At 43.9% G+C, this 22,226-nt stretch overlaps 1 protein-coding gene across 9 annotated transcripts in view; it reads left to right on the top strand.

Annotated features, from left to right (window-relative positions):
* The window catches only part of LOC136834617 (rhodanese domain-containing protein CG4456-like), a 52,443-nt gene that overhangs the window by 14,644 nt on the left and 15,573 nt on the right, over positions 1-22,226 (top strand). For 7 of the 9 annotated variants that reach the window (XM_067097199.1, XM_067097240.1, XM_067097249.1 and 4 more), the window contains one exon: positions 6,786-6,904. In XM_067097199.1, coding sequence (XP_066953300.1) covers positions 6,790-6,904 — 115 coding nt within the window. In that variant the 5' untranslated portion in view covers positions 6,786-6,789. Of the gene's footprint in view, positions 1-5,016; positions 5,043-5,187; positions 5,328-6,785; positions 6,905-22,226 lie in introns of those variants that run through there. The other 2 variants (XM_067097222.1, XM_067097207.1) reach the window with 2 other exon arrangements.

Raw genomic sequence — 22,226 nt, 5'->3', positions numbered from 1 at the left:
AGTCCAAATATTTAGACAAGACCACAGCCCCAACGTATATACACAAGCAAGGTGGCTCTCACTCATTTTCTCTCCACCAAACGGCAAGAGAACTTCCACTGTGGGCAGATCAAAATCGAGTTTTCTAGTCACTCGATTTATTCAAGGCAACTAAAAGTTCTGGCAGACAAACTGAGAGCAGGTTCTTCCCACCAGGTGGACCTTAAATCCCCTGGTCTGTCGAGGTCTGTGGAATCTATGGGGCAGACTGACTTTGGACCTGTTTGCCTCCACAAGGAACCCTTGCTGCCTCTTGTTTGTTCTCCAGCCCCAGACCCACTATTAGTGCATGGGCAAGAGACTCCATACTGCAAGATTGGTCCAACTTGGGCCTCTTCACCTCTTTGCCCTTCAACATAGTCAAGGAAGTGCTAACAAGTTTCGACCCATGTAGGAATGGTTCCTGAACTTGCTACTGTTGTTGGTGGACTCTCCAAGCTCCTTCCCCAACCATGTCTACTCAGACATCCTCCCTTCAAGAGATACCACCATGGGTGGTTCACTCTTGCCCAGACAGGCTTCAGACTGTCTGGAAGCCTGTCAGAACAAAAAAGGTTTTCAAGACGTGCTGCAGAGGATATTGCAAGATGCAGACGTCACTCTTCTAGCTCCATCTACCAGATTAAGTGGATGATTTTCCAAAGCTGGTGTCTTAAGATACTACTATTCTTCTTCTGAGACATCTGTGACCCAAATTGCAGATTTCCTCCTTTATCTTTGGAGATCTAGAATCTCTCGTCCTCCATCATTAAGGGGTATCGAACTATGCTTAACTCAGTGTTGAGGCACAGAGACCTAGATCTTGCTTCATACCTAAATCTTAAAAGACCTCATCAAGTCCTTTGACACATCCAAGCAAGGAAGGAAGATCTGGTCTCCTGGAACTTGGACATAGAGTTGAAGTTACTGACAGGTCCCTCTTTTGAACCCCTATGTTCCTCTTCTCTGAAAAACCTTACCTGGTAGGCTCTCTTCCTGGTAACCTTGGCTCTGCTAAAACATATTAGCAAGATCCAAACCATCAATTAAGAGTAGGTTTTTCACAAGGAGATGCAGTTTGCTCATTTACTCCAAGAACGAGCACCCATCCAACCCCTGGATTCATTCTTTCTCCCATAAGAACTTAACAGACAGCCTTAGCTCTGAGGAAGAAGAGAGACCTCTCTATCCAGTTAGAGCTTTCAGGTATTACCTGAGCAGGACCTGAAGATCAGAGGACCATCCATAACTTCTGGTGTTCTTACAAGAACCTGTCTCGCCCTCTCACTAAGAACGCATTGTCATTCATCTTAAATGGACTGAATTTCTGAGACACACTGTCAGGTCCAGGAGAACATTTTACCTACTTTTTAAGTGAAAGGAGCAGCCTCTCCTCATTAGCTTTCAGGCACAATATGTCCCTTACTTTCAATCTGCAATCAACCTGTTGGAAGTGTAATCGATCTTCGCGTCTCACTATTTAAATGAAAGTTGAAACAGTGTTTGAAAATTTGCAGTACCTTAGGGCCATTATTAGTATGTAACTGGCATGGTATTTTGGGAGGAAGCATAGGAATTTCTCCTATTATCTCTTCACCTTGTAGTAAGGTGTCGAGTTTTGGGGAGTCAGGATATAATGTACAGGTTGACCATCATTAATCCGGCATCATTGGGACCTGGAAGGTGCTGGATTAGCCATTTTGCCAGATTAGCCATTTATTAGGCTAGAATACACGAAACCTAGTAGCTAAGCACCTCATCTTAGAATTAAAATATCCCATAAATCAGTACAAGTTGGTTAATAAAGAAAAGACAATTATCAAATACAGGTAGTGCTTGAGTTACGATAATTCGACTTATGATATTTCGAGTTTACGATGGGTTTAGCAATTAATACCGGTACGAAAATATTTAGGAAATATTTTTAGATTTCGCGCAGGCAGCAGGTACAATCAGGCAGCGAGAGAGACCATCTTACAATAGAAAAACTTCTTTTCCTCCATCTCTTTATTCCATCTGCTAGTTAAAACGGTAAAAGAGAATGATAAAATTATTGTTAGTAGCATTATACTCTTGCGTAAATGCGTACAGCCATAAACAACCGAACGGAAACTGTTGTTTTGCTAATAATCGTATCGGATAACAACTGTTTTGCATGTATTTCAACCATTGTACAGTAATACACAATTACTGTACTCATGTTACAAATGATGTCAAGTACTGTATAATAGGACTGATATATTTTTTACACTATACCCTTATTCGCTTTGGAGAAAAGATCAGCAGGGAAATATACTGCTACAGTAACTTTGAGCGGTAAGTTTTAGCTGAAGCTGAGAAAACAATGTTCAGGCTACTAATGACTATAAATTATCGTGCATCGGCAACATGGATGAAACTCAACGTAAATAAAACTGGAGAGAATGTATTTTAATCAAAACTACTGGGCATGAAAGAATACAAATTACTACTGTTTTCATGCCGATAAAACATAAATACGTAAAGCTCGTATCATGATGAAATCAAGAGAAAATAGCGAACGGAATCTTGATTTTTTTTTACACAAAACAAACCTGCCCCCCAAAACGGACAGCAGCGATTCCTGCGAATGTCATATATTAACGAAAAAAATAGCTAAATTAATTTCACAACGAGACATATTTAAGTTATATTTTGACTTAAAAACAGTTTGTATAACGAAAACATTAGAAATTACTCTAGCTGAAATTTGTGCCGGATTACTGATTGTTCTGAACTACTGATTGCCGGATTAGTGATGGTCAACCTGTACCTGGAGCACCCACCACTCTTAGTGGATGGGTTGTGGTTTTTATTTCAGTTTAGGTGACAGCGTTGTCTGGTTGTCTTTTATATTGGTACTGTGCCAGGGCATGGGCACTTCTTTATGCTTTGCTAGCTATCAGTCATATCCTTTGCTGCAAAGCTCCCACTTAAGCAGAGGCGTCCCATGGATTTACCACCATGCCACTACAGGTTAAGATGAGCACCAACCAAAAGCAGTATTCTCCTGCAGTAGTTCTCTTACCAGATAAGGAAACAACAAGCATTGTGTTCAGTGCTAGCAACTTTTCTATTTCAAAGTCATTACCATGACTTAATATTTTGAAGTGGATTATGTCCATGTATCCCACCTCCTATCAATGTGGGATTCAGCTATGTAATTATTTGGTAAGTTACTTATAAGAAAATGTTATTTTCATGATAAAATTAAGTTTCATGCTGTATATACTTACCAATAAAATTAAGTTTCTTATATACTTACCAAATAATTACAGAATCAGAGCCTGCCCTCCTCCCCTCTGATGGACATAAGGGGCACAAACAGAATGAGGTTGTCTGCTAAGTCGTTCCTGGTATTCCTGTTAGTGGGCAGAGGCTTGTCAGCTACACTAAACAGTTGAAGAACCCGCCGCGATTTTAATTTAAGCTGCCGAGCAAGGTGAAACTATCAGCTATGTAATTACGTGATAAGCATATGTGAAACTTAATTTTATCATGAAAATAACAATGATAACATTTTAATTCCAACTTAATTTCAAATTAATTAGAATAAATTATATGGGTAGAAGTTATGGAATCATCATGCTAAGAAAAAAAGCATCATGGTTGTGTTAATGGTAGGCTTATGCCTATTGATTTGGCAGCTATTTTTATTATTTTGACCATTTTTTAATTACTATATTCCTCATAATCAGAATTTATAGAAGTGTAAGAGATATGTTAGAATACATACCTGTATTTCACTTTCTGTATTTTGCATTTTCCCCAGCCTTAAAACCTGGCTTCCCATTTGGGTCCCTCATAATTGTTGGATATAAGGGGTCCAGTGTCTTTGAAACTACTAATTTACTACCAAAATGAATGTCAAATGTTCCCAACACATTTTGCATGAAATATTGCAGTACTGCATATCCAAAGTAATCCAAGGAAGAAGAGTTACATATCTGCACCAAGGGAGCCATGACTGAGAACTGAAACTTAGAACAAAAGAACGAGTCAGGTTTTACTACTGTCCACATACTCTCATTTCTAGAAGAAAATAACAATACATTGAAAATACACTAATCATTCTTACCAATAGTTCAGCAAGACAAAAAAAAAAAAAAAAATCCAGTAGGGAGCCCCACTCGCTTGAACATTGAAATATGAAAAACTTGAAAAAAGTCCAAGTGGGTAACACTATTCATTGGTAAATATCTTGGTACAAGAAAAGTCCAAGTAGATAACACCACTCATTGGTAAATATTTTGGTAACAGTAAATTTGTGATAGATTTTAGTTTGCTTTCATGTGGAGTCTTAATAATGAATCAGAAAAACTCCAGTTCAAGAACTTGTATTGATATAAAAAAGCACCGTGCCTTCTATGTAGTTAGATTTACAGGGAAAGTATTTATTTTTGTATATATAACTTCTTAGCCTGTCCCTTAGCCTATTATACCTCTACTCAGTACCCCTGCATACAGCCTAGTGTATGGGTAAAATTGCATTTTTTATTAATGCTGCTTTATACAGTTAAATGTTGATTTTCCATGGTTGCTATGTAATTTGAATGATTTTGATAGTTATTTCAGTTGGAAATTATCCATAATGTATAGTTAAGACTCTCCCAAACATACAAAAATTCTGAATGAAAAATTATTTCATTTACTCAAAGTTAGACAGTCATCAAATGACAAATTAACCCATATCTCAGTTTCAATAATGGGGGATTAGTGTAGAGTTGGAAACAGAGTCATGGGTGAGTGGATACAAAGTCAAATGAAATAGAGAGCTGTAAATAATCTAACATTTCCTAAGTGAAGCAGTGTCTTGCTTTGTGGTCAGCTGACAGAAACCTCCTCGTGGGAAATCCTCTGAATGACTCTCAGTACAGGCAGTCCCTGGTTATCGGTATGGGTTTTGTTCCAACAGCTTGACGATAAGTGAAAATTGCTGATAACCAAAAGTCGGCACTGATAACGAGGTATGGACACTGATAACCGGAGATTGGCATCTCTGTTAGGTATGTATTGGCACCGATAAGCAAAAATTGCAGATTTTCGTCGCTAGACAAGTGCCGTAAAAGCAGATTGTTGATAATTGAGCCTGCCAATAACCTGGGACTGCCTGTACAGGACGCATCATCTTAGGCCTGCAGATACAAGAAGGAAGTATCCAAGAACTCTGTCTTGTTCTGTATTTGGGAGGTCACTAAGTGACTGCATGTTGTCTGGTGAGGAGTATGGCTCCATAACCTGGATGAGGGCTCATGAAGTCAGGGACATTGTTCCATCCTAGCATCCATGAGGTAATTTTTGGTGTTACTGGTACTGAGGGCAGGTGTTTAGCACATTTTTACCACTTTCTACCTGAGAGATGCCCACAAGTCCTTGGATATTGTCTCCCTATGACCCATGGCTGCCTGGGCTTGCCTAAGATTTACTGTGGTAAGAAATTGGATTAATGAAAGACAACTGGCATTCTTTTCTTTGTTTTGTCTTCTTGGCATTCTTTTCTTCTTTTTGTCTTCTTCCACCTGGCAGCCAGTTGTATATTGCTGATTGTACCAGGTTCACATTTGTTACACAACAGAGCCTCCAGCCTCAGACTTATTGTAATTGCTAGATGTGACTCCCTCCATCCCCTCTGCAACAAGAGTGAGAGGTAGAATTTATTCATTGGGGAATTTGCAGTATGCTTCCCTCTGAGCTGGCCTTATCCCATATGGGAAACCAAAAGTTCTCTTAATATCTTAGAGTAATGTTATAAATAAGCCATAACTCTGGCACATGGCTCTATCTTCCTGGACCTCACATATGCTAGGATATAGTAGTGGTTACAGAAGTTAGAGGTCAACCTTCCCCTGCTCACGTGGATCGAAAAGCATAAAGAAACGGAGATCAACACCTGACATGATCTGCCCAAAGAATGAGTTTCCATATAAAAGATGAAGGTTTTTATAACTGGAAAAAATTACAAATTTAAGGTAGATATACAAACCGAAATCTTTTATCAAAAGCCCATCCTTAACCAAACTGGCATTTGTCCCTTTGCTAAAGGAAAAAGCAGTAATTCTTTACAGAGCGACTGGGTGAGTCCTCCACACAGCTCCCTTACCTCCTCCTCACTCAGTTGCTACAAGTACTTCCTTGTTACCAAGCTTCAACAATCAGATTAGCTTTTGCTAGAGGTGTATCTAGGAAAAATGTAAATTATCCTTCATTTGTGATGCTAGTCAGTTAGCTTCAGAAAAGCAGGAATGGGGCATAGTGAATTTCTCATTGTGTACTTACTGTCAAGCACATCAGTCAAAAGGGTTGCCTTTTTTCTTTAACAATGAGTGACAACCACATGCTGTCAGGAAAGCTGAACTTTTGAGTTTCCACCAGAGTGTAGATTTGACAGTAGTCTGCCATTTCTATTCTTGAGTTGCTTCAGAAATTGTTTCCAGTATAGACAGATTTTAAGGGGCTGGGAGGAAAGAGATAGAAAGTGCTAGCCTGGTAGGGGTAGAAGATGAATTGTGGGAATGTATGCAGAGTGATACAGAGTGTTCAGGGGAATGGCACACTGCTCAGGAGCTTTCTGTGTAGGAATATGGAGCATTCTGATGCTTTAAAAGATCAGGTTCAGTGGGTTCATCCTTGTGAAGCTTGTTAAACATAATCATCGCTGTTACTTTTTCTTTGCTTTTCTTCAGACTTACTTTTTATTTGGGTAAATGACTTTGACAAGAAATATTGTACATCAACTTACTTTATTACAGCTAGATGATGAGCATACAGAAGACCTTTCCAAGACTTGTCTTTAATTCAAGATGTTTGATGCTGCCTTTGACATCTCGGTTTCCACGAGGTTTCTCAGCTAATATTTCTTTGCCACCAGGTATTGTAAGATCTTATTAAGATGAAATTATTTTTTTTTTACTGTTATGACTTGGTTATTTAATACTAAAAGGTGGTAGGAATAACAGTTGGATAGGTAGCAACAAAATAAAAATACTTTGTAGAAACAAACCACTTAATTTTGGATTTTGAAATGAACCTTACCTCTCTATTATATAGCTTTTTTCCCCCTCGATGTGGGATCACATTGACGTGGTGAGGGGGCTCTTGAAATCCAGGAATCTGTTCCCGGGTTTGAGTCCAAGAGTCTCATATACCATTATATATTTATTTGGGTTAATTTTTGTGGAATTTTCTATTTTAGCTAAAATTTATTGAACCTGATAAATAGGAAAACATATCTTAGCTGGGAATGGGTTTATATCTGAAGCTAAATAGTGAGAAATGTGGTAGGACCCTCAACTGCCCGATAATGTTTGCACCTGAGAGTTACCACATTGATAGCTCAAGAGTGGAACTATTCTTTAGGGTTGGACCACGGATTCCAGGGGGTCTGGTTCTGGAGATAGGACTCTCAGCATTCTATCCGGTTTGCCCATAACATGCTTAGGATGGGGATGGTTGTATTCTAGTAATATTATCAGTCCTAGCAAGCGGGTTTGGCTTACACTTTGGCCACTAATGTTGTGCCATCCCCTATGGGGTAGGGTAGGGAGCAGACATTTGGGAGTCAGTTCTCACCTGTGCCATTGGTGGAAGAATAAACTCAGTGAAAGGCTGATGATATCTTTTTAAGGTTTTCAGGTTTATCTATTTTTAAAATTTTTTTTATATACTGTACCTCCATCTTTATGCTTAGTAATCTGATAAAGTCCCTAAGGAGACCGTTATCTATCCCAGGGACCAAGCCCAGTCGTCTTTGATGAGGACTCTTACGGAGTGGCAAGCGGAGAACACTAAGCTTACACCAGCCAAGGGAGTGTTCACTATGTTCACTCTCAGTGATGTTCTCCTTCCTCCTTGCACTTCGAAAGTGGCCTCTCTGACTAGTCAGGCTTGCTTTGAAGGTAAACCCCTCCCCTCATCTCCGGGAGACGGACCCGACATCTCGTCTTTCCCGGGGCACCGACTTCTGGAAGGGAGCCCCTAATACGTTTACAGTGACTCGGCTTGACCCAGACTGCGCTTCTGATCTGTTCAGTGAGCAGCTCCTAAGATCCCGGAGTCACTCCTGAAAGCAGAGGCTGATACTAAGGATAGGCTCGCCAGGTCTTTGAACTCTTTGACTTTAGCAGAAACAACTTCTTTGGTCTATAGGAAGATCCTTTGTTCCAGATCTTGACGAAATCTCTCTTGCGAGTTTTCAACAAGACCTGTTTGACTTTATGACTGCCCGACTGGCCTGCCGGAAGCATATCTTTTCAGCAGCCACAGTTCGGCATGAACCAAATAAGCTTCTGAAGAGTTCGATCTGGGGAGCTAATCTTTTCCCACAAGAAGAAGTTGACGCAGTCTTATCTGAGGCGGCTAGGGTCAATCAGAGTCTCCGTTCTCGTTGGGGTCTGCCCTATAAACGGAAGCAGTCTGATCTTGCCGGGCCTTCCCCAAAGTCCAGCAAGAAATTTAAACATTTCAAACGCCTCCCAGCTCAGCCCTTGGTCCAGGTTCCCTTACAAGCTCAGCCTTCAACCTCTTCCTCCCAACCTCCGCCTCAGTATGTCCTGGTGAACCCGGCGCATCAATCTCTGGCTGCCCCCTCCTATGTCTCCTCCCCAGCTTTCAATCCTGCATATGAAAGTCAGGGGAAATTTCGCTCTAGGCAGTCAACCAGAGGCAACAAGCCCCGTGGCTATGTTAGGGGAAGAGGAGCCCCCCGCTCCTCTCCCAGGAACAGAGGAGGTAGAGGCTCCAGAGGGGGGAAGCAAACACAGGACTGATGACATACATCCTGTGGGCGGGAGGCTGTACCATTTTCGGGCTCGGTGGACCTTCTGTCCCTGGGCTCAGAGTATAGTTTCAAAGGGCCTAGGTTGGAGTTGGATCGACGGTCCCCTCCACCAGTCAAGTTTTATCAGGCTACGACCAAGGATCTCGAGGACTTTGTGGAAGATCTTCTACAGAAACAGGCTATAAGGAAAGTGAGGACTCTGAAGTTCCAAGGCAGGCTCTTCAGTGCTCCCAAGAAGGGTTCCAACAAACAGGAGAGTAATTCTGGACTTGTCCCATCTGAATTCCTACATTCGTTGCGACAAGTTTCGGATGCTTACAGTCTCCCAAGTTCAGACCCTACTGCCCGTGGAGCCGTCACCACCTCTCTAGATCTTTCCGGCGCCTATTATCACGTCCCGGTTGCGAAAGGTTCTCCCCCTTTCTGGGGTTCAGGCTCGGAAGGCAGGCATATTCCTTCAAAGTGATGCCTTTCGGCCTCAACATAGCCCAAGGATTTTTACCAAGTTGACAGACATGGTCGCATACAACAACTCGGTCTCAAGGGATTACGCTGGCGGCGTATCTGAGACGACTGGATCATCTGGGCATCCAGCATCGAGGAATGCCGGAGGGTTACATCCGTGGTGGTCGACTTTCTAGAATCTTTGGGCTTTCGTGTAAACAGGAGAAGTCCCGCCTGGTTCCGAGCAGTTGTTTTCAATGGCTAGGAATCCAGTGGGATCTGAATTCTCAAGCTCTCTCTTCCTCCTCCCAAGAGGAAAGAGATAGCCAGAGCAACCAGACAGTTTCTCAAGTCCAAACGAGCCTCTCGACGGGCCCAAGAAAGAGTTTTGGGCTCCCTTCAGTTCGCTTCAGTGACAGATCTGTTGCTGAAGGTAAAACTGAAAGATATCAACAGAGTGTGGCGGAGTCAAGCAAATGTCAGCCTCAGAGACAAGGTGTCTCTGATTCCTCCCATCTTGAAAAAGAGACTCCGGCCTTGGTCAACTGTCAAGAGCCTGTCCAAGTCAGTCCCCCTGCAATTTCCTCCTCCGGCGTTGGTTATCCACACAGACGCCTCCCTAAGCGGGTGGGGAGGATATTCTCAACACCAAGAAGTGCAGGGGACTTGGTCCCCCATGTTCTGCCAGTTCCATATAAACGTTCTGGAGGCCATGGCGGTCTTCCTTACTTTGAAGAAGCTTCTTCCCCAAGAAGATTCATATAAGGCTGGTTCTGGACAGCGCCACGGTAGTCCACTGCATAAACAGGGGAGGTTCAAAATCTTAGCGGATCAACCAGGTAATGATTGCACTTGTCTCCTTGGCGTGCAAGAACAAGTGGCACCTGTCTGCCACTCATCTTGCAGGGGTCCGGAACGTCGTAGCGGATTCTCTATCAAGGACAACTCCTCAGTCGGAGTGGTCCCTAGACAGGGCCTCGTTCAGTTGGATCTGCAACCAAGTTCCGGGCCTGGAGGTAGATTTGTTACGCAACCAAGCTCAACAACAAGCTTCCTCATTATGTAGCTCCCAGCCTGGACCCTCAAGCTCTTTTCACGGACGCAATGTCATTGGATTGGAACAGGTGGAAGAAGATTTATCTGTTCCCTCCAGTAAACTTGTTGTTAAAGGTCCTTCACAAACTCAGGACATTCAAGGGTCAAAGAGCAGCTGGTTTCCACTTCTGCTGGAACTGAAACTTCGCCACATCCAAATCCCCAGTCCAAAACTAACACAAGTAGTACAAACTCAGACTGTGTCAGCTTCCTCAAAAATTCAAAATGCCTTGGCTTTGTGGACTTTATGAAATTTGCGGGTCAAAGGGATGCTAACGTTGATCCTGTCAATACCATGTTCTTGGAATCAGATAAGCGGGTCTCCATTCTTCGGCAGTACGACTCAGCAATTAAGAAGCTAGCACTCTTTTTGAAAGAATCTGAGGCTACAGTAATGACCATAAATTTGGCAATCTCCTTTTTAGATCACTATTTGAGAAGGGTTTAGCCTCTAGTACTGTTACTACAGTCAAGTCGGCTTTTACGAAAAGTATTTTTGTATGGTTTCAAAATTGACCTCACAGATCCTTACTTTTCTTCCATCCCTAAGGCCTGTGCACGACTGAGACCAGTAATCCGTCCACATATGGTTTCCTGGTTTTGAATGACATGTTGAAGTTAGCCTCAGATATCGATAATCAGTCTTGCCCCTACCTTTCCTTATTGAGGAAAACGTTGTTCTTAGTTAGCCTAGCTTCAGTGCTAGAATTTCAGAGCTGTCTGCACTCTCTAGGGAGCCCAACCATGTCGACTTCCTTCCATCAGGTGAGGTTTTGCTGATTCCTCACCCTAAATTCCTGGCCAAAAATGAAGATCCGCCAGAATAGGTGGTCGCCTTGGAAAATTCTCCCCCTTCCTCAAGACCTGTCCCTGTGTCCAGTTCATACTTTGAGGGCTTATTTAGACAGGTCCTCTCACATCTCATCTGGGCCTCTCTTTATCAGGGAAGGGGGGTAATATCTCTATGTCTGCTATTAGACAACAAATCCTTTACTTTATCAAGCAGGCTAATCCTGACTCAGTCCCAAGAGTTCATGATATTAGAGCTGTGGCCACCTCCATTAACTACTTCCATTACATGAATTTCACGGATCTTACCAAATACACTGGTTGGAAGTCACCCTTGGTTTTCAAACGTCACTATTTGAAATCCTTAGAAGCTCTTAAATTCTCAGCAGTCGTGGCAGGGAACGTTGTCCCTCCCTCTGGTTCCCTTTCTGATTCCTAGTCAATTCTTCCTCCACTGCCTCAGTTATCCCCTTACAGTCATTTCAGTCAGGCGTGCCTTGACTTTCTCACCTGACTGTGTTATCTGTATATTTGTCTAATTGACACATTTATGTTATAATGTTTTCAATTTTGTATAATTATTATGTTTAAGTATATTTTTTATATTGTCATGTTAATTTTAAGCTCCCATCAGTTTCATTTGTACATTATTGTTATTAATGCTAGCAATTAAAAATTTTTGGTGGACCTTTGGTCTTCTGTTCCCCACCTTACATTTTGTTATCTCTTGCAGTTTAAGAATGATATTTATTTCTCTGTTAATTTTTCACCGGCTGACACGGGACCCGATCCAGAAAAGGGATTTTGACAAAGGAAAAATCTATTTCTGGAGAGGGGACCGTGTCACCCGTGACCCACCTCTGTCATGTGTTGTGTCCCCCCATAGTAAACATCATTCTGGTGAGGTGATGCTTTCATGGAATGCGGGCTAGCGGTGATTTGTGTACTGTCCGCGAGTGGTGCATGGGTTTGTAACGGCACCTCTCTGTGGGGCTTTTGACTTTGGGATCTCTATAGGATAAGGTTCCGTGTTTTTATAGTTCACCCTTTTCCATACACGACTCCATCTAATGGAGCTCGCTCTGGGGGTAGTAACTCCAGCATTTCATTTAGCTTTCTCTGGTATCTAGCAACGGAATTACCTAGAAATAAGTGCTGAATGGACTTTTTCACCGGCTGACACGGGACCCGATCCAGAAATAGATTTTTCCTTTGTCAAAATCCCTTAAGTACTCCTAATAGTAGCGACTTGACACAGTTGACAATCGCTGGAACCTCCTCTGACAACCTCTCTCTGGAATAATCAGAAAAAAATACTAATGTAATTACACTGGAGCCCTATGCTCCAGTAAAAAGCAAACCAAAATAAAAGCAAATATCTTGACCCAACCATGACTCACTTCGACTCCTTCTTTGGGAGTGGAAGTTGGTCAAGATTACTGACCTTAGAAACAGAGAAGAACATATCGGCGTTGAAATTAGAAAACTTCCTGTTAAATCGACATTCAACTACAGAAATGTCATTCAAACAAATAAAAGAGTGCATGTGGTTGATAGAAACCACAACAAAAAAGCAATCAAGTTAAAAGTATTTCAGTTCAGTACAAAAGTTAAGTATACCTTAGTTTTACCAGGCCACTGGGCTGATTAACAGCTCTCCTAGGGCTGGCCCAAAGGATTAGACTTACTTTACGTGGCTAAGAACCAATTGGTTACCTAGCAACGAGACCTACTGCTTATTGTGGAATTCGAACCACATTATAGCGAGAAATTAATTTCTATCACCAGAAATAAATTCATCTAATTCTTCATTAGCTGGCCGGAGACTCGAACAGTATATATAAAATAAAAATATAAATGAAAAGTTTTTATTTACATTTGGTAAATAAAAAGGAAAATGGTACACAACGAGCGGAGGAACAGTAACTATCTTAAATCGTGGTCGAACATTACGAATTTTAAATCGGCTGACCCTCTTCGGTGTCCGTCTTATCCGGGGTCGGGGGTAATGAGGTCAGGCTTAACGAGGGTCGACTGTATATATATATATATATATATATATATATATATATATATATATATATATATATATATATATATATATATATATTTATATATATACAAATTGTTTCGAAATTAGAGCCCTCCCCCTCTACAGCATGAACTAAAATTGATATAGACAAAAGCAAAAATAATTCAGACCAGGTATTTATTTAAGTTTCTCTCTGAGTATTCAGTCACCTCACTTCGCAGGTCTTCGAGGCTTGGTATACTATCATAGTTCACTGTGCGCGCTTCAACACGATCCTTTAAGATACTACCAATGTTTTCACACACATTAAGGTCAGGTGAGCTACCTGGAAACTCACTTGACGAGAAGAAATCAATACCGCTGTTTCGAAGCAGCTCCTGTGTCTGGAGAGCCTTGAAACATGGTGCCTTATCGTGCAAAAATGTGACTTCTTCAACAGATAACACATTTTCAGGATCTTTGAGGAAAGGAAATACTCCACCAGTACGCCCAGTTTCTCTGAAGTATTTGCCATTCCATGACTGTCCTTTTTCTTTGATGATCCACATTAACCGTTTGGCTGTGAAACAGAGAAAAATTCCCAAACATTCAGGAAATTTCACAACTTGGCGATAGCGCACGTCATCGCTGATATCATCCAACTTTGCAGCCCAAATGTTGTCTTTTTATGATTTGGCTTCCTGACTGTGTAAATGAAGAATTCATCTGATGCGGCAACATGGAGAAAGTCAGCTTCATCCCAATCTTTAAGAAATGAACCGCAAAACCATGCGCGGTCTTCTCTCTGTTGCTGAGTGATGTTGGGTTTGCTGATAACATGAAATGGCTTGATACCAGTTTTTTTCAACTCACGATATACAGCACTATAACTTCTCTTCTTTCCCCTTTTTGTTTCTAGTTCAAGCGCTAATTTACGTAAAGACTTTCTTGGTCTACCCACTATCTCAGCTATGATGTCTTTTGACTCCTGAGAAAGGACTTCAGGCCTTCCAAGATTCTCACTCTTTTTGCGGTGACAGTCATATGGATTTTTGTTCCAGTTTCTTTTAACAATGGATTCATCTCTTGTAATGTATTTAGCTATCCAGGAACGTGAAATAAAGGATGCGCCAGCATCCCTCGCCTCTCTGAAAGTTATAGCCCTGATTCAGTCAATCTATCTGATTTCCTCCGAGTCGTTAGCCTTGGCTCTATTGAACTCCATCACTCAGTCTGAAAATACAAGAAATGTAAAATGAAAAATATCGTAATAGAAACTTAAAATAATGTACTTGGAGATAGGCTATAGCAGAAAACTTCATAATTTTCCATTTGTTCTGTGGAGGGGGGGCCTCTAATTTATATATATATTTCTGGATCGGGGTCCCGTGTCACCCGGTGAAATAGTCCATTCAGCACTTATTTCTAGGTAATTCCGTTGCTAGATACCAGAGAAAAGCTAAATGTAAAGCTGGGGTTACTACCCCCAGAGCGAGCTCCAAGAAATGGAGTCGTGTATGGTAAAGGGTGAGATTGTCACAATCACGGGACCCTGCCCTGTAAAGATTCCCAATGTCAAAAGTCCCAACGAGAGAGGTGCCGATACAATCCCATGCACTACTCGCGGACTGTACACAAGGCAACGCTAGTCGCATTCCATTTTAGCATGCGATTTCGTTCGCACGTAATTTCATTGTGCTCCTTTTTTTGCGCTATTATGGCATCCTCGCAAGGTTCTTCTTCACCAAACTTGAGTACCAGTGTTTTGTTGTTTTTTAGGCGATTGAGGCTCCTTATTTCCCTTTAGTTTAATAATTAAAGGGATTTATAACGCCCGTCTCGATCTCCTCTCACGGCGTCTCATGACCTCTCTTGGTCTTGGGTCGGCATGTTTGTTTTGTGTAATTTTTTTGTAATTTTTCTTGTTTGGGATATATTCCCAATTTGTGATTCCTACTTTAAGTGGGTTTGATTATTTTTATGTTTGTTCTGTGCCCCTTTGCTACGAGAAGTGAAGTTTGGCGTTTAGGCTCACGAGCTTCCCCTGGGCCTATTAAGCTTCTTATAATTTCTACATCATGCCTTAATTTTGTCCCTCAATTCTCTTAGCTTCTGGGAATCTTATTTTCATTGGTACTGTTACGGTTATTTGCTTTGTTTTTGCAATTTTGTGAATTTTGTGAATTTTGTGTTCCCTTGCTGGTCAAGTGCGGTCTTGCTGTTTAGGCTACGTGGTTCCCCTCGGGCCTATTTGCTTATTATCATGGCTTTATTATGCCTTATTTTAGACACTCACTTCTCTAAGCTATGGGAACATGATTTTCATTGGTACATTTAAGATTACTCTCTTTACGTTTGACCTTGTGCTCGGATGCTTTTGAATTTTGTTGATTATTTTCGTTACTTTCATATAACTGAAGGTCGGCCATTTCCCTTCACGTTCATGTCGTGTTGGGCCTGGCTATCTTCCTACATGTACCTTATAGTAATTTTCTGTTATATTATCCATTTATGTTTGGGTTGGTTAGTTAGCTTTTATCCCTCTCCTAGGCTTCCTTCCTTTGCATCGCCTCAGTTAGGTTAGCCTAGGGGTTAGGCTATAGCATTTTTTCCCTTCGGGGAAAAAAGGTTAAGGAGGGGCGATCTCGATCTGTACGTATGAGTTTCATGTCTGCGATCTCGATCTGTACGTATGAGTTTCATGTCTGGTGCTTCCCTTTGGTTTTGGCTTGGGTATATAGCCTACGTCCACCCTCTCCCTGTTTCGGCTTTTCACTTAGGCTAATGTTCTTGATAGGTTAAGCTGGAATAGCGAGGGTTTACCTGCGTAGACTATCGTAGTTCAATCCTTCTTTGGGTTGCTAACCAACTATAATTTATTGTGTCGAGAAACCCCTTCTTCCCCTTTTTGCCCAATCCCTTTGCTCTTTCTCCCCTTGGTTCGTTTTCAAGGTTTGTTAACTTACCAAGGCTTGAGAGCACTTTATCCTTATTTTGGTGCTGTAGCCTACATCCCCTCCCTCTGCATTGATTGGTTTGTCCCTCGGTACTGAGTGTCTGACCTTATCGGTTGGCACCCCACCTAGGGCCTAGAGGTGACCAGGAGTGCTCTCCCCACTCCTGTTCACACTCCATTTACCTTTCTTTGCTCTCCTGGCCGTAGAGGTTTTGCCCTTCCTCCCTTTTCTCTCGCTCTTGTCGTGCAACACAGCTCACATAGCGAGGGGCGTGTGAGGATCTCTGGGCGCCCGGGAGTGCTGTCCCACCCCTGGTCGCTGCTTTGGGTTTCCAACCTCCTGGCCTATCCTCCTCCCCTTCCTTTTACGTCGACTGTTTCCCTTCGTGCTGCTTCCTACCAGTCCGCACCTTGCTGTTGGGATCTCATACGAGGCCAGTTAGCGTTTTCCACCTAACTGTCTTCTGTCTTATTTGCTTTCGGCGTTCCCCCTCCATTTTGCTAACTACCTGTTCGGTGTTTCATTATATTGTTGGGCGCTCTCCTTGCTTACCGCTCTGGCGGCTATAGTGTTTAGCGGTCGGTGTTCATCCCCCCCCCAACCGCTATCACTTTGTTCAGGATATCTTCCTCCCTTGGCTCTGAGTGCGCCCACCTCCGGACAGTTCATAACCTTCCCACTTTATTTGTATCCGTCACATAATTTTAAACATGGTCGCTCCGGAATGTTTCCAGTGGCTCTGTTTTTGTGTGTATGAGATTTGAACTGTTAGTCCGGTTTTCTCTCTGGTTTACTCCGGTGGGTTTTCCTGGTCTGACTAGGCTAAAGTCGCTGCTACGGTACTCTGCTCCGGCTTCCATTCCAGCATGCTCATATCTCATACGCTTACAGCTGGTGTTGTTAAGTGCAGGAATGCTCCGCTATCCTGCAACAAGCCAGCGGCCACGGACTCTGTAGTTCCCATTCCGGTGCGCGGTCTGTGTTGGAGAATTAATAGTTTGGCACCCGGACGGTTGTGATGTATGCTACGCTCTCTCCGAGCAGGCTACTTGATGAATCCGTAGGTTTCATATACACCTGTCGGTGTTACCTCCGCCAAACTCCGCCTCATATGGCTTATTAATAGTCGCTCCTTCGGTGTTTGGGCTCTCTCCGGGCAAGATACTTGATGAATCGGTAGCTTTCGTATACACCTATCGGTTTTACCTCCGCCAAACTCCGTCTCATGTGACTTATTAATAGTTGCTCCTCCAGTGTTTGGGGTCCTAATTTTCCCCCTCCTGGAGGCCGGCCGCAAGTCTCGTAACTCTTTGCTTCAGACCCTCTAGTCCGGGGTCGGCGGCTTCGGGTGAAACGTAGAGGCGGGGAAAATCCTATGTCCTTTCGGTGGACATTTGTAATGTTCCTTTCCCTGGCGCCCAGATCTCAGCGTCAGTTGCTGAAGAAGTCGCTGCCCCTTTGGCTACTAAGGTCCAAGAGATGACCCGGTCCTCTTAAAATAAATTAGCTATTTAGGGGGTTTACTGAAGACGTTGCGGCCTTCAGTCTCGTTCTCGAACCTGTGAACATCGTCCTGGAGCAATAAGTAGGTGCGGGAATAAGTGAGACAAACTTTTTCAGCTTAGCTCTCCTCCTTCTTTTGCTTTTTTCCTTTAGGGGATTCGTTAGATCCTCATCCCTTTTGGACGGTTCCTGGTCTACCGTCCCTAAGGTGAAATCAGTCAAAGAAAGACCTTTTTAAAACCCAGAAGACCCACTCCGGGGCCCCCTCGAGGACGTCACGGATCTCTAGTCCGGTGCCGTCTACGAGTTAGGCCTCGTCTTCTGGAAAGGGACACGGCCCAAGCAGAGTAAGGCGGTTACCCGCTCCTTCCTTGGTTGCAGACTCTTGCGGGTCTCCTTATAAGGAGCTCGACATGAGGGTCATTGACAAACTATCAAAACTATCTAACCAGCTGTCTGCCTCATGGGTCCGTGCTTTCCCTTTCCCAGAGCTTAAATCCCAAAGGGATTAATCTCAGGATTCATTAGCGGCGGATCACCTGCAAAATCCTGCTCCGTTCCGGAATCCTACTCCGTTCCGGACACCTCCACCCCTTTTCCCCTTCGGTCTGGGGTACCCTTGGCACCTAACCCTTTATGCTTCCCAACATGAAGGTACCCTTCTATCGAGGGTGTGGGCACATGGAGGTTGGCGGAACTGCATTTCTTCCCTTCCGGTCTGGTATCCCCTTATCCGGGTTTTGCCAGACTGACAGAAGGGGCATGGAATCTATCTGACAAGATTCCTAAGGAAACCCTCATCTTCCCTAGGGACTGGGCACAATCGTCTCTGTTGAGAATTCTAACGGAGTGGCAGGCGGAGAATTTCAACCTCACGCCAGCTAAAGGGGTCTTTACTGTGTTCTCTTTGAGAGACCTGCTTCCTACCCCTTGTGCTCCGAATGTAGCCCCTCTTATCAACAGGCTTGTTTCGGAAGTAAACCACTGACACATCTCCGGGAGACAGATCCCACAGATACGTTCACAGTGAATCTTCAAACTCCGGACTACGCCTTTAATTTATTCAGCGTACAGCTCCCTAAGCTTCCGGAGTCGTTCCCGGAAGCTGAAACAAGTGTAAGGACAGGCTTGCCAGGTCCTTGAACTCTTTGACTTTAACGGAAGCAATGTCTGTGGTATATAATGGCGGTTCGTTGTTTCGGGTCCTGATAAAATCCCTCTTGTCAGGTTTTCTGCAGGACCTGTTTAATTTCATCACAGTCCGGATGGACAGCTGAAAACACATCTTTCTTCAGCCACGTTCCGCCTTGAGCCAAATAGGCTTATGAACAGTTTCACCTGGGGAATTAATCTTTTCCCCAGGTGGGCGTTGTTGCGGTCTGTCCGGGGCTACTAAAGTTAATCAGAGCCTCCGTTCTCGTTGGGGTCTACCCTACAAGCGGAAACAATCTGAACTTGCCGGGCCCTATCCCAAGTCCGGCAAGAAGTTCATGTAGTTCAAGCGCCCCCCTGCTCAGGCAGTGGTGCAGGCTCTTCAGGTTCCTGCCCCTGGACAACCGTCAGCCTCTCACTCCCAGCCTCCACCTCAATGTGTGCTGGTTCAGCCAGCACATCAGCCCCTAGTGGCTCCCCCATATGTCTCCGCCTGGGTTTTCACTGCTTCATACGAAAACCCAAGGAAAGAATTTTCACTAGGCATTCTACCAGAGGCACTGAGCCTCGGGGTTATCACAGGGGCAGGGAAGCATCCTGCTCCTCTCCGAAAATTGGGAAGGCAAAGGCTCCAGGGGAGACAGGCAAGCCTCCTCCTGTGGTATTTCTCAGGTGGGCGGGAGGCTGTACCGTTTTGGGCCAGTGGAACTTCAGTCCCTGGGCCAGAGTATGGTTATCAAAGGCCTGGGGTGGAGCTGGACTGTTTGTCCCCTCCCCAATCAGGTTCTGTCAGTTACCGGCCAGGGCTCCGGAGGACTTTGTGAAAGGTCTGTTAAGGAAACAGGCAATAAAGAAAGCGAGACACTTAATCAGGCAGACTTTTTCAGTCTGCCAAAGAAGTTCCCTTCCACTGGAGAATAATTCCAGACTTGTCCTGTTTATATTCCTCATTCAATGCGACAAGTCTCGGATGCTTACAGTCTTGTAGGTTCGGATCCTACTGCACCGTGGAGCCGTAACCACCTCTATATAGGCCTTTCCGACGCTTCCTATCACGTCTTAGTTGCAGGAAGGTTCTCTCCCTTCTTGGGATTCAGGCTCGGGGCAGGCGTGCCCCTTCAGGATCATGCCCTCCTCAATGTAGCCCCAGAATCTTCGCCAGTTTGTACGTTACCGTAGTTCAACAGCTCCGGTATTAGAAGATTATGCTAGCCGCATATCTAGTCGCCTGGCTCATTTGGGCATCCAGCGTCGAGGATTGCCGGAGAGTGCCGGCCATTGTAATCGGCTTTCTGGAGTCTCTGGGCTTCCAAGTACACAGGAAGGAATCCCACCTGATTCGGAGGGTAGCCTTCAGTAGTTGTGAATCCAGTGGAAGCGGAAAGAGATAGCAAGGGCAACCAGGCATTTCATCAAAACAAGCGTACCTCTCGCCGTGCCCAAGAAAAGGTCTTGGGCTCTCTTCAGTTTGCTTCAGTGACGGTTCTCCTTCTGAAGTCAAAGCTGGAGTTTATAAACGGGGTATGGCAGAGTTCAGGGACGTGTCTCCTGATTCCTCCTATTTGAACAAGGGCCTCCGCCTTGGGCAACAGTCAAGAGCTTATCGAAGTCAGTTCCTCTTCAGCTTCCCCCTCCGGCCTCAGTATTCCACACCGTCACCTCTCTGAGCGGGTGGGGTGGATATTTTTAACTCCATGAAGAACATGGAACTTAGTCGGTCATGTTCCGGCAGTTCCATATCAATGCTTTGGGCGGCTGTGGCAGTCTTCTTGCCCTTGGGAAACTTCTTCCTCCCAGGAGGATTCATTTGAGGCTGGTTCTGAACAACGCAGCAGTAGTGCGCTGCGTAAACAAGGGGGTTCGAAGTCGAATCGAATCAACCAGGTTATGGTTCAATCTTCTCCATAGCAAACAGACACAAGTGGCATCTGTCTGCCACCCTTCTCGTAGGGGTCCAAAAGGTTGCCGCAGTTTCCCTATCCAGGGCGTCCCCCCTGGTGTCGGAATGGTCCTTAGACGGAGCGTCATTCAGGTAGTTTTGCGATCTAATTCCGGACCTAGGAGTAGGTCTGTTTGCAACCCAATTCAGCCACAAACTATCTTGTTGTGTGGCCCCCCAACCTGGACCCTCTAGCTCTCTCCACGGACACAGTGTCGTTAGGTTGGAACGGGTGGAAGTTAGTTTATCTGTTCCCCCCGGTGAACCTGTTATTTAAAGTCCTTCACAAGTTCAGAACATTCAAAGGTTGAGTAGGTCTAGTAACTCCCAACGGGCTTGGTTTCCACTCCTTCTGGGGTTGAAACCTTGGTGCTCCAAATCTGCGACCCAAAACTGCCACGAGTGGTATAAACTCAGCCTGTGTCAGCCTTCTCAAAGTTCTGGTGCCCTAGCTTTGTGGTCTTTGTGAAATTTACAGTTTAAGGGGAAACTGGTATTGGTCCTGTTATTACTGTCTTCCTAGAATCAGACAAGGGATTCTACTCTGCTGCAGTATGGTTCTGCAGTTAAGTAACTAGCACTCTTCATATAGTTTCTGAAGCTACAGTAATGACGCTGCCGCATCGCCTCCGAGGAAAGTGTTTTGTGCGGTTTTTTTAAATCAGCCTCACAGGCCCTTAACTTTCAACCCTAAGGCTTGTGCTCGTCTGAGGCCAGTACTCCGTCCACATTCGGTTTCCTGGTCTTTGAGTAATGTATCGGAGTTAGCTTCGGTAACCAACAATCATCTTGTTCTTACCTTTCCTTGTTGGGGAAGACCCTAATTTTAGTCAGCTTAGCTTCTAGTGTTAGTATTCCTGTACTGTGTGCCCTGTCTAGCGGAACCAACCATATTGGTTTCCCCACATCAGGGGTAGTGTTGTGGATTCCTCACCCTAACTTTCTAGCTAAAGTTGAAGGTCCTCATTTTGGGTGGTCACCTTGGAAAGTACTCCCCTTTCACAAGGTCTGTCTCTGTGCCCAGTTTATTCCTTAGAGGCTTATTTTGACAGGACCTCTCAATTTTTGTCAGGCCCTCTCTTTATTAAAAAAGGGGCGGGGGTGTTACTGTCATTGTGTCTGCTATTAGGCAGCAAGTTTTGTATTTTCTTAACAAGCCTATTCAGGTTCATTCCAAAGCTCATGATATTAGAGCAGTGGCCACTTACATTAATTATTTTCATTACATGAATTTTGGGGACCTTACCAAATGTTCAGGGTGGAATTCTCCCCTAGTTTTCAACGTCACTATTTGAAATCTTTAGCAGCTCTTAAATTCTCTACGGTGGTGGCAGGGAACGTTGTCCCTCTCTCTGGTTCCCTTTCTGATTCTTAGTCACTTTCCCCTTCACTGCCTCAGTTATTCCCTTACAAGCAGTTCGTTGTCTTTAATAGCATAAGAATGATATTTATTTCTCTGTTATTATTTCACCGGGTGACACGGGACCCCGATCCAGAAAAAGGATTTTGACAAAGGAAAAATCT

The sequence above is a fragment of the Macrobrachium rosenbergii genome, chromosome 4 (genome assembly GCF_040412425.1).
Source record: "Macrobrachium rosenbergii isolate ZJJX-2024 chromosome 4, ASM4041242v1, whole genome shotgun sequence".
NCBI classification, from domain to species: domain Eukaryota; kingdom Metazoa; phylum Arthropoda; class Malacostraca; order Decapoda; family Palaemonidae; genus Macrobrachium; species Macrobrachium rosenbergii.
The sequence above is the reverse complement of the archived record's forward strand: the minus strand, read 5'-3'. Positions and strand labels throughout refer to the sequence as shown.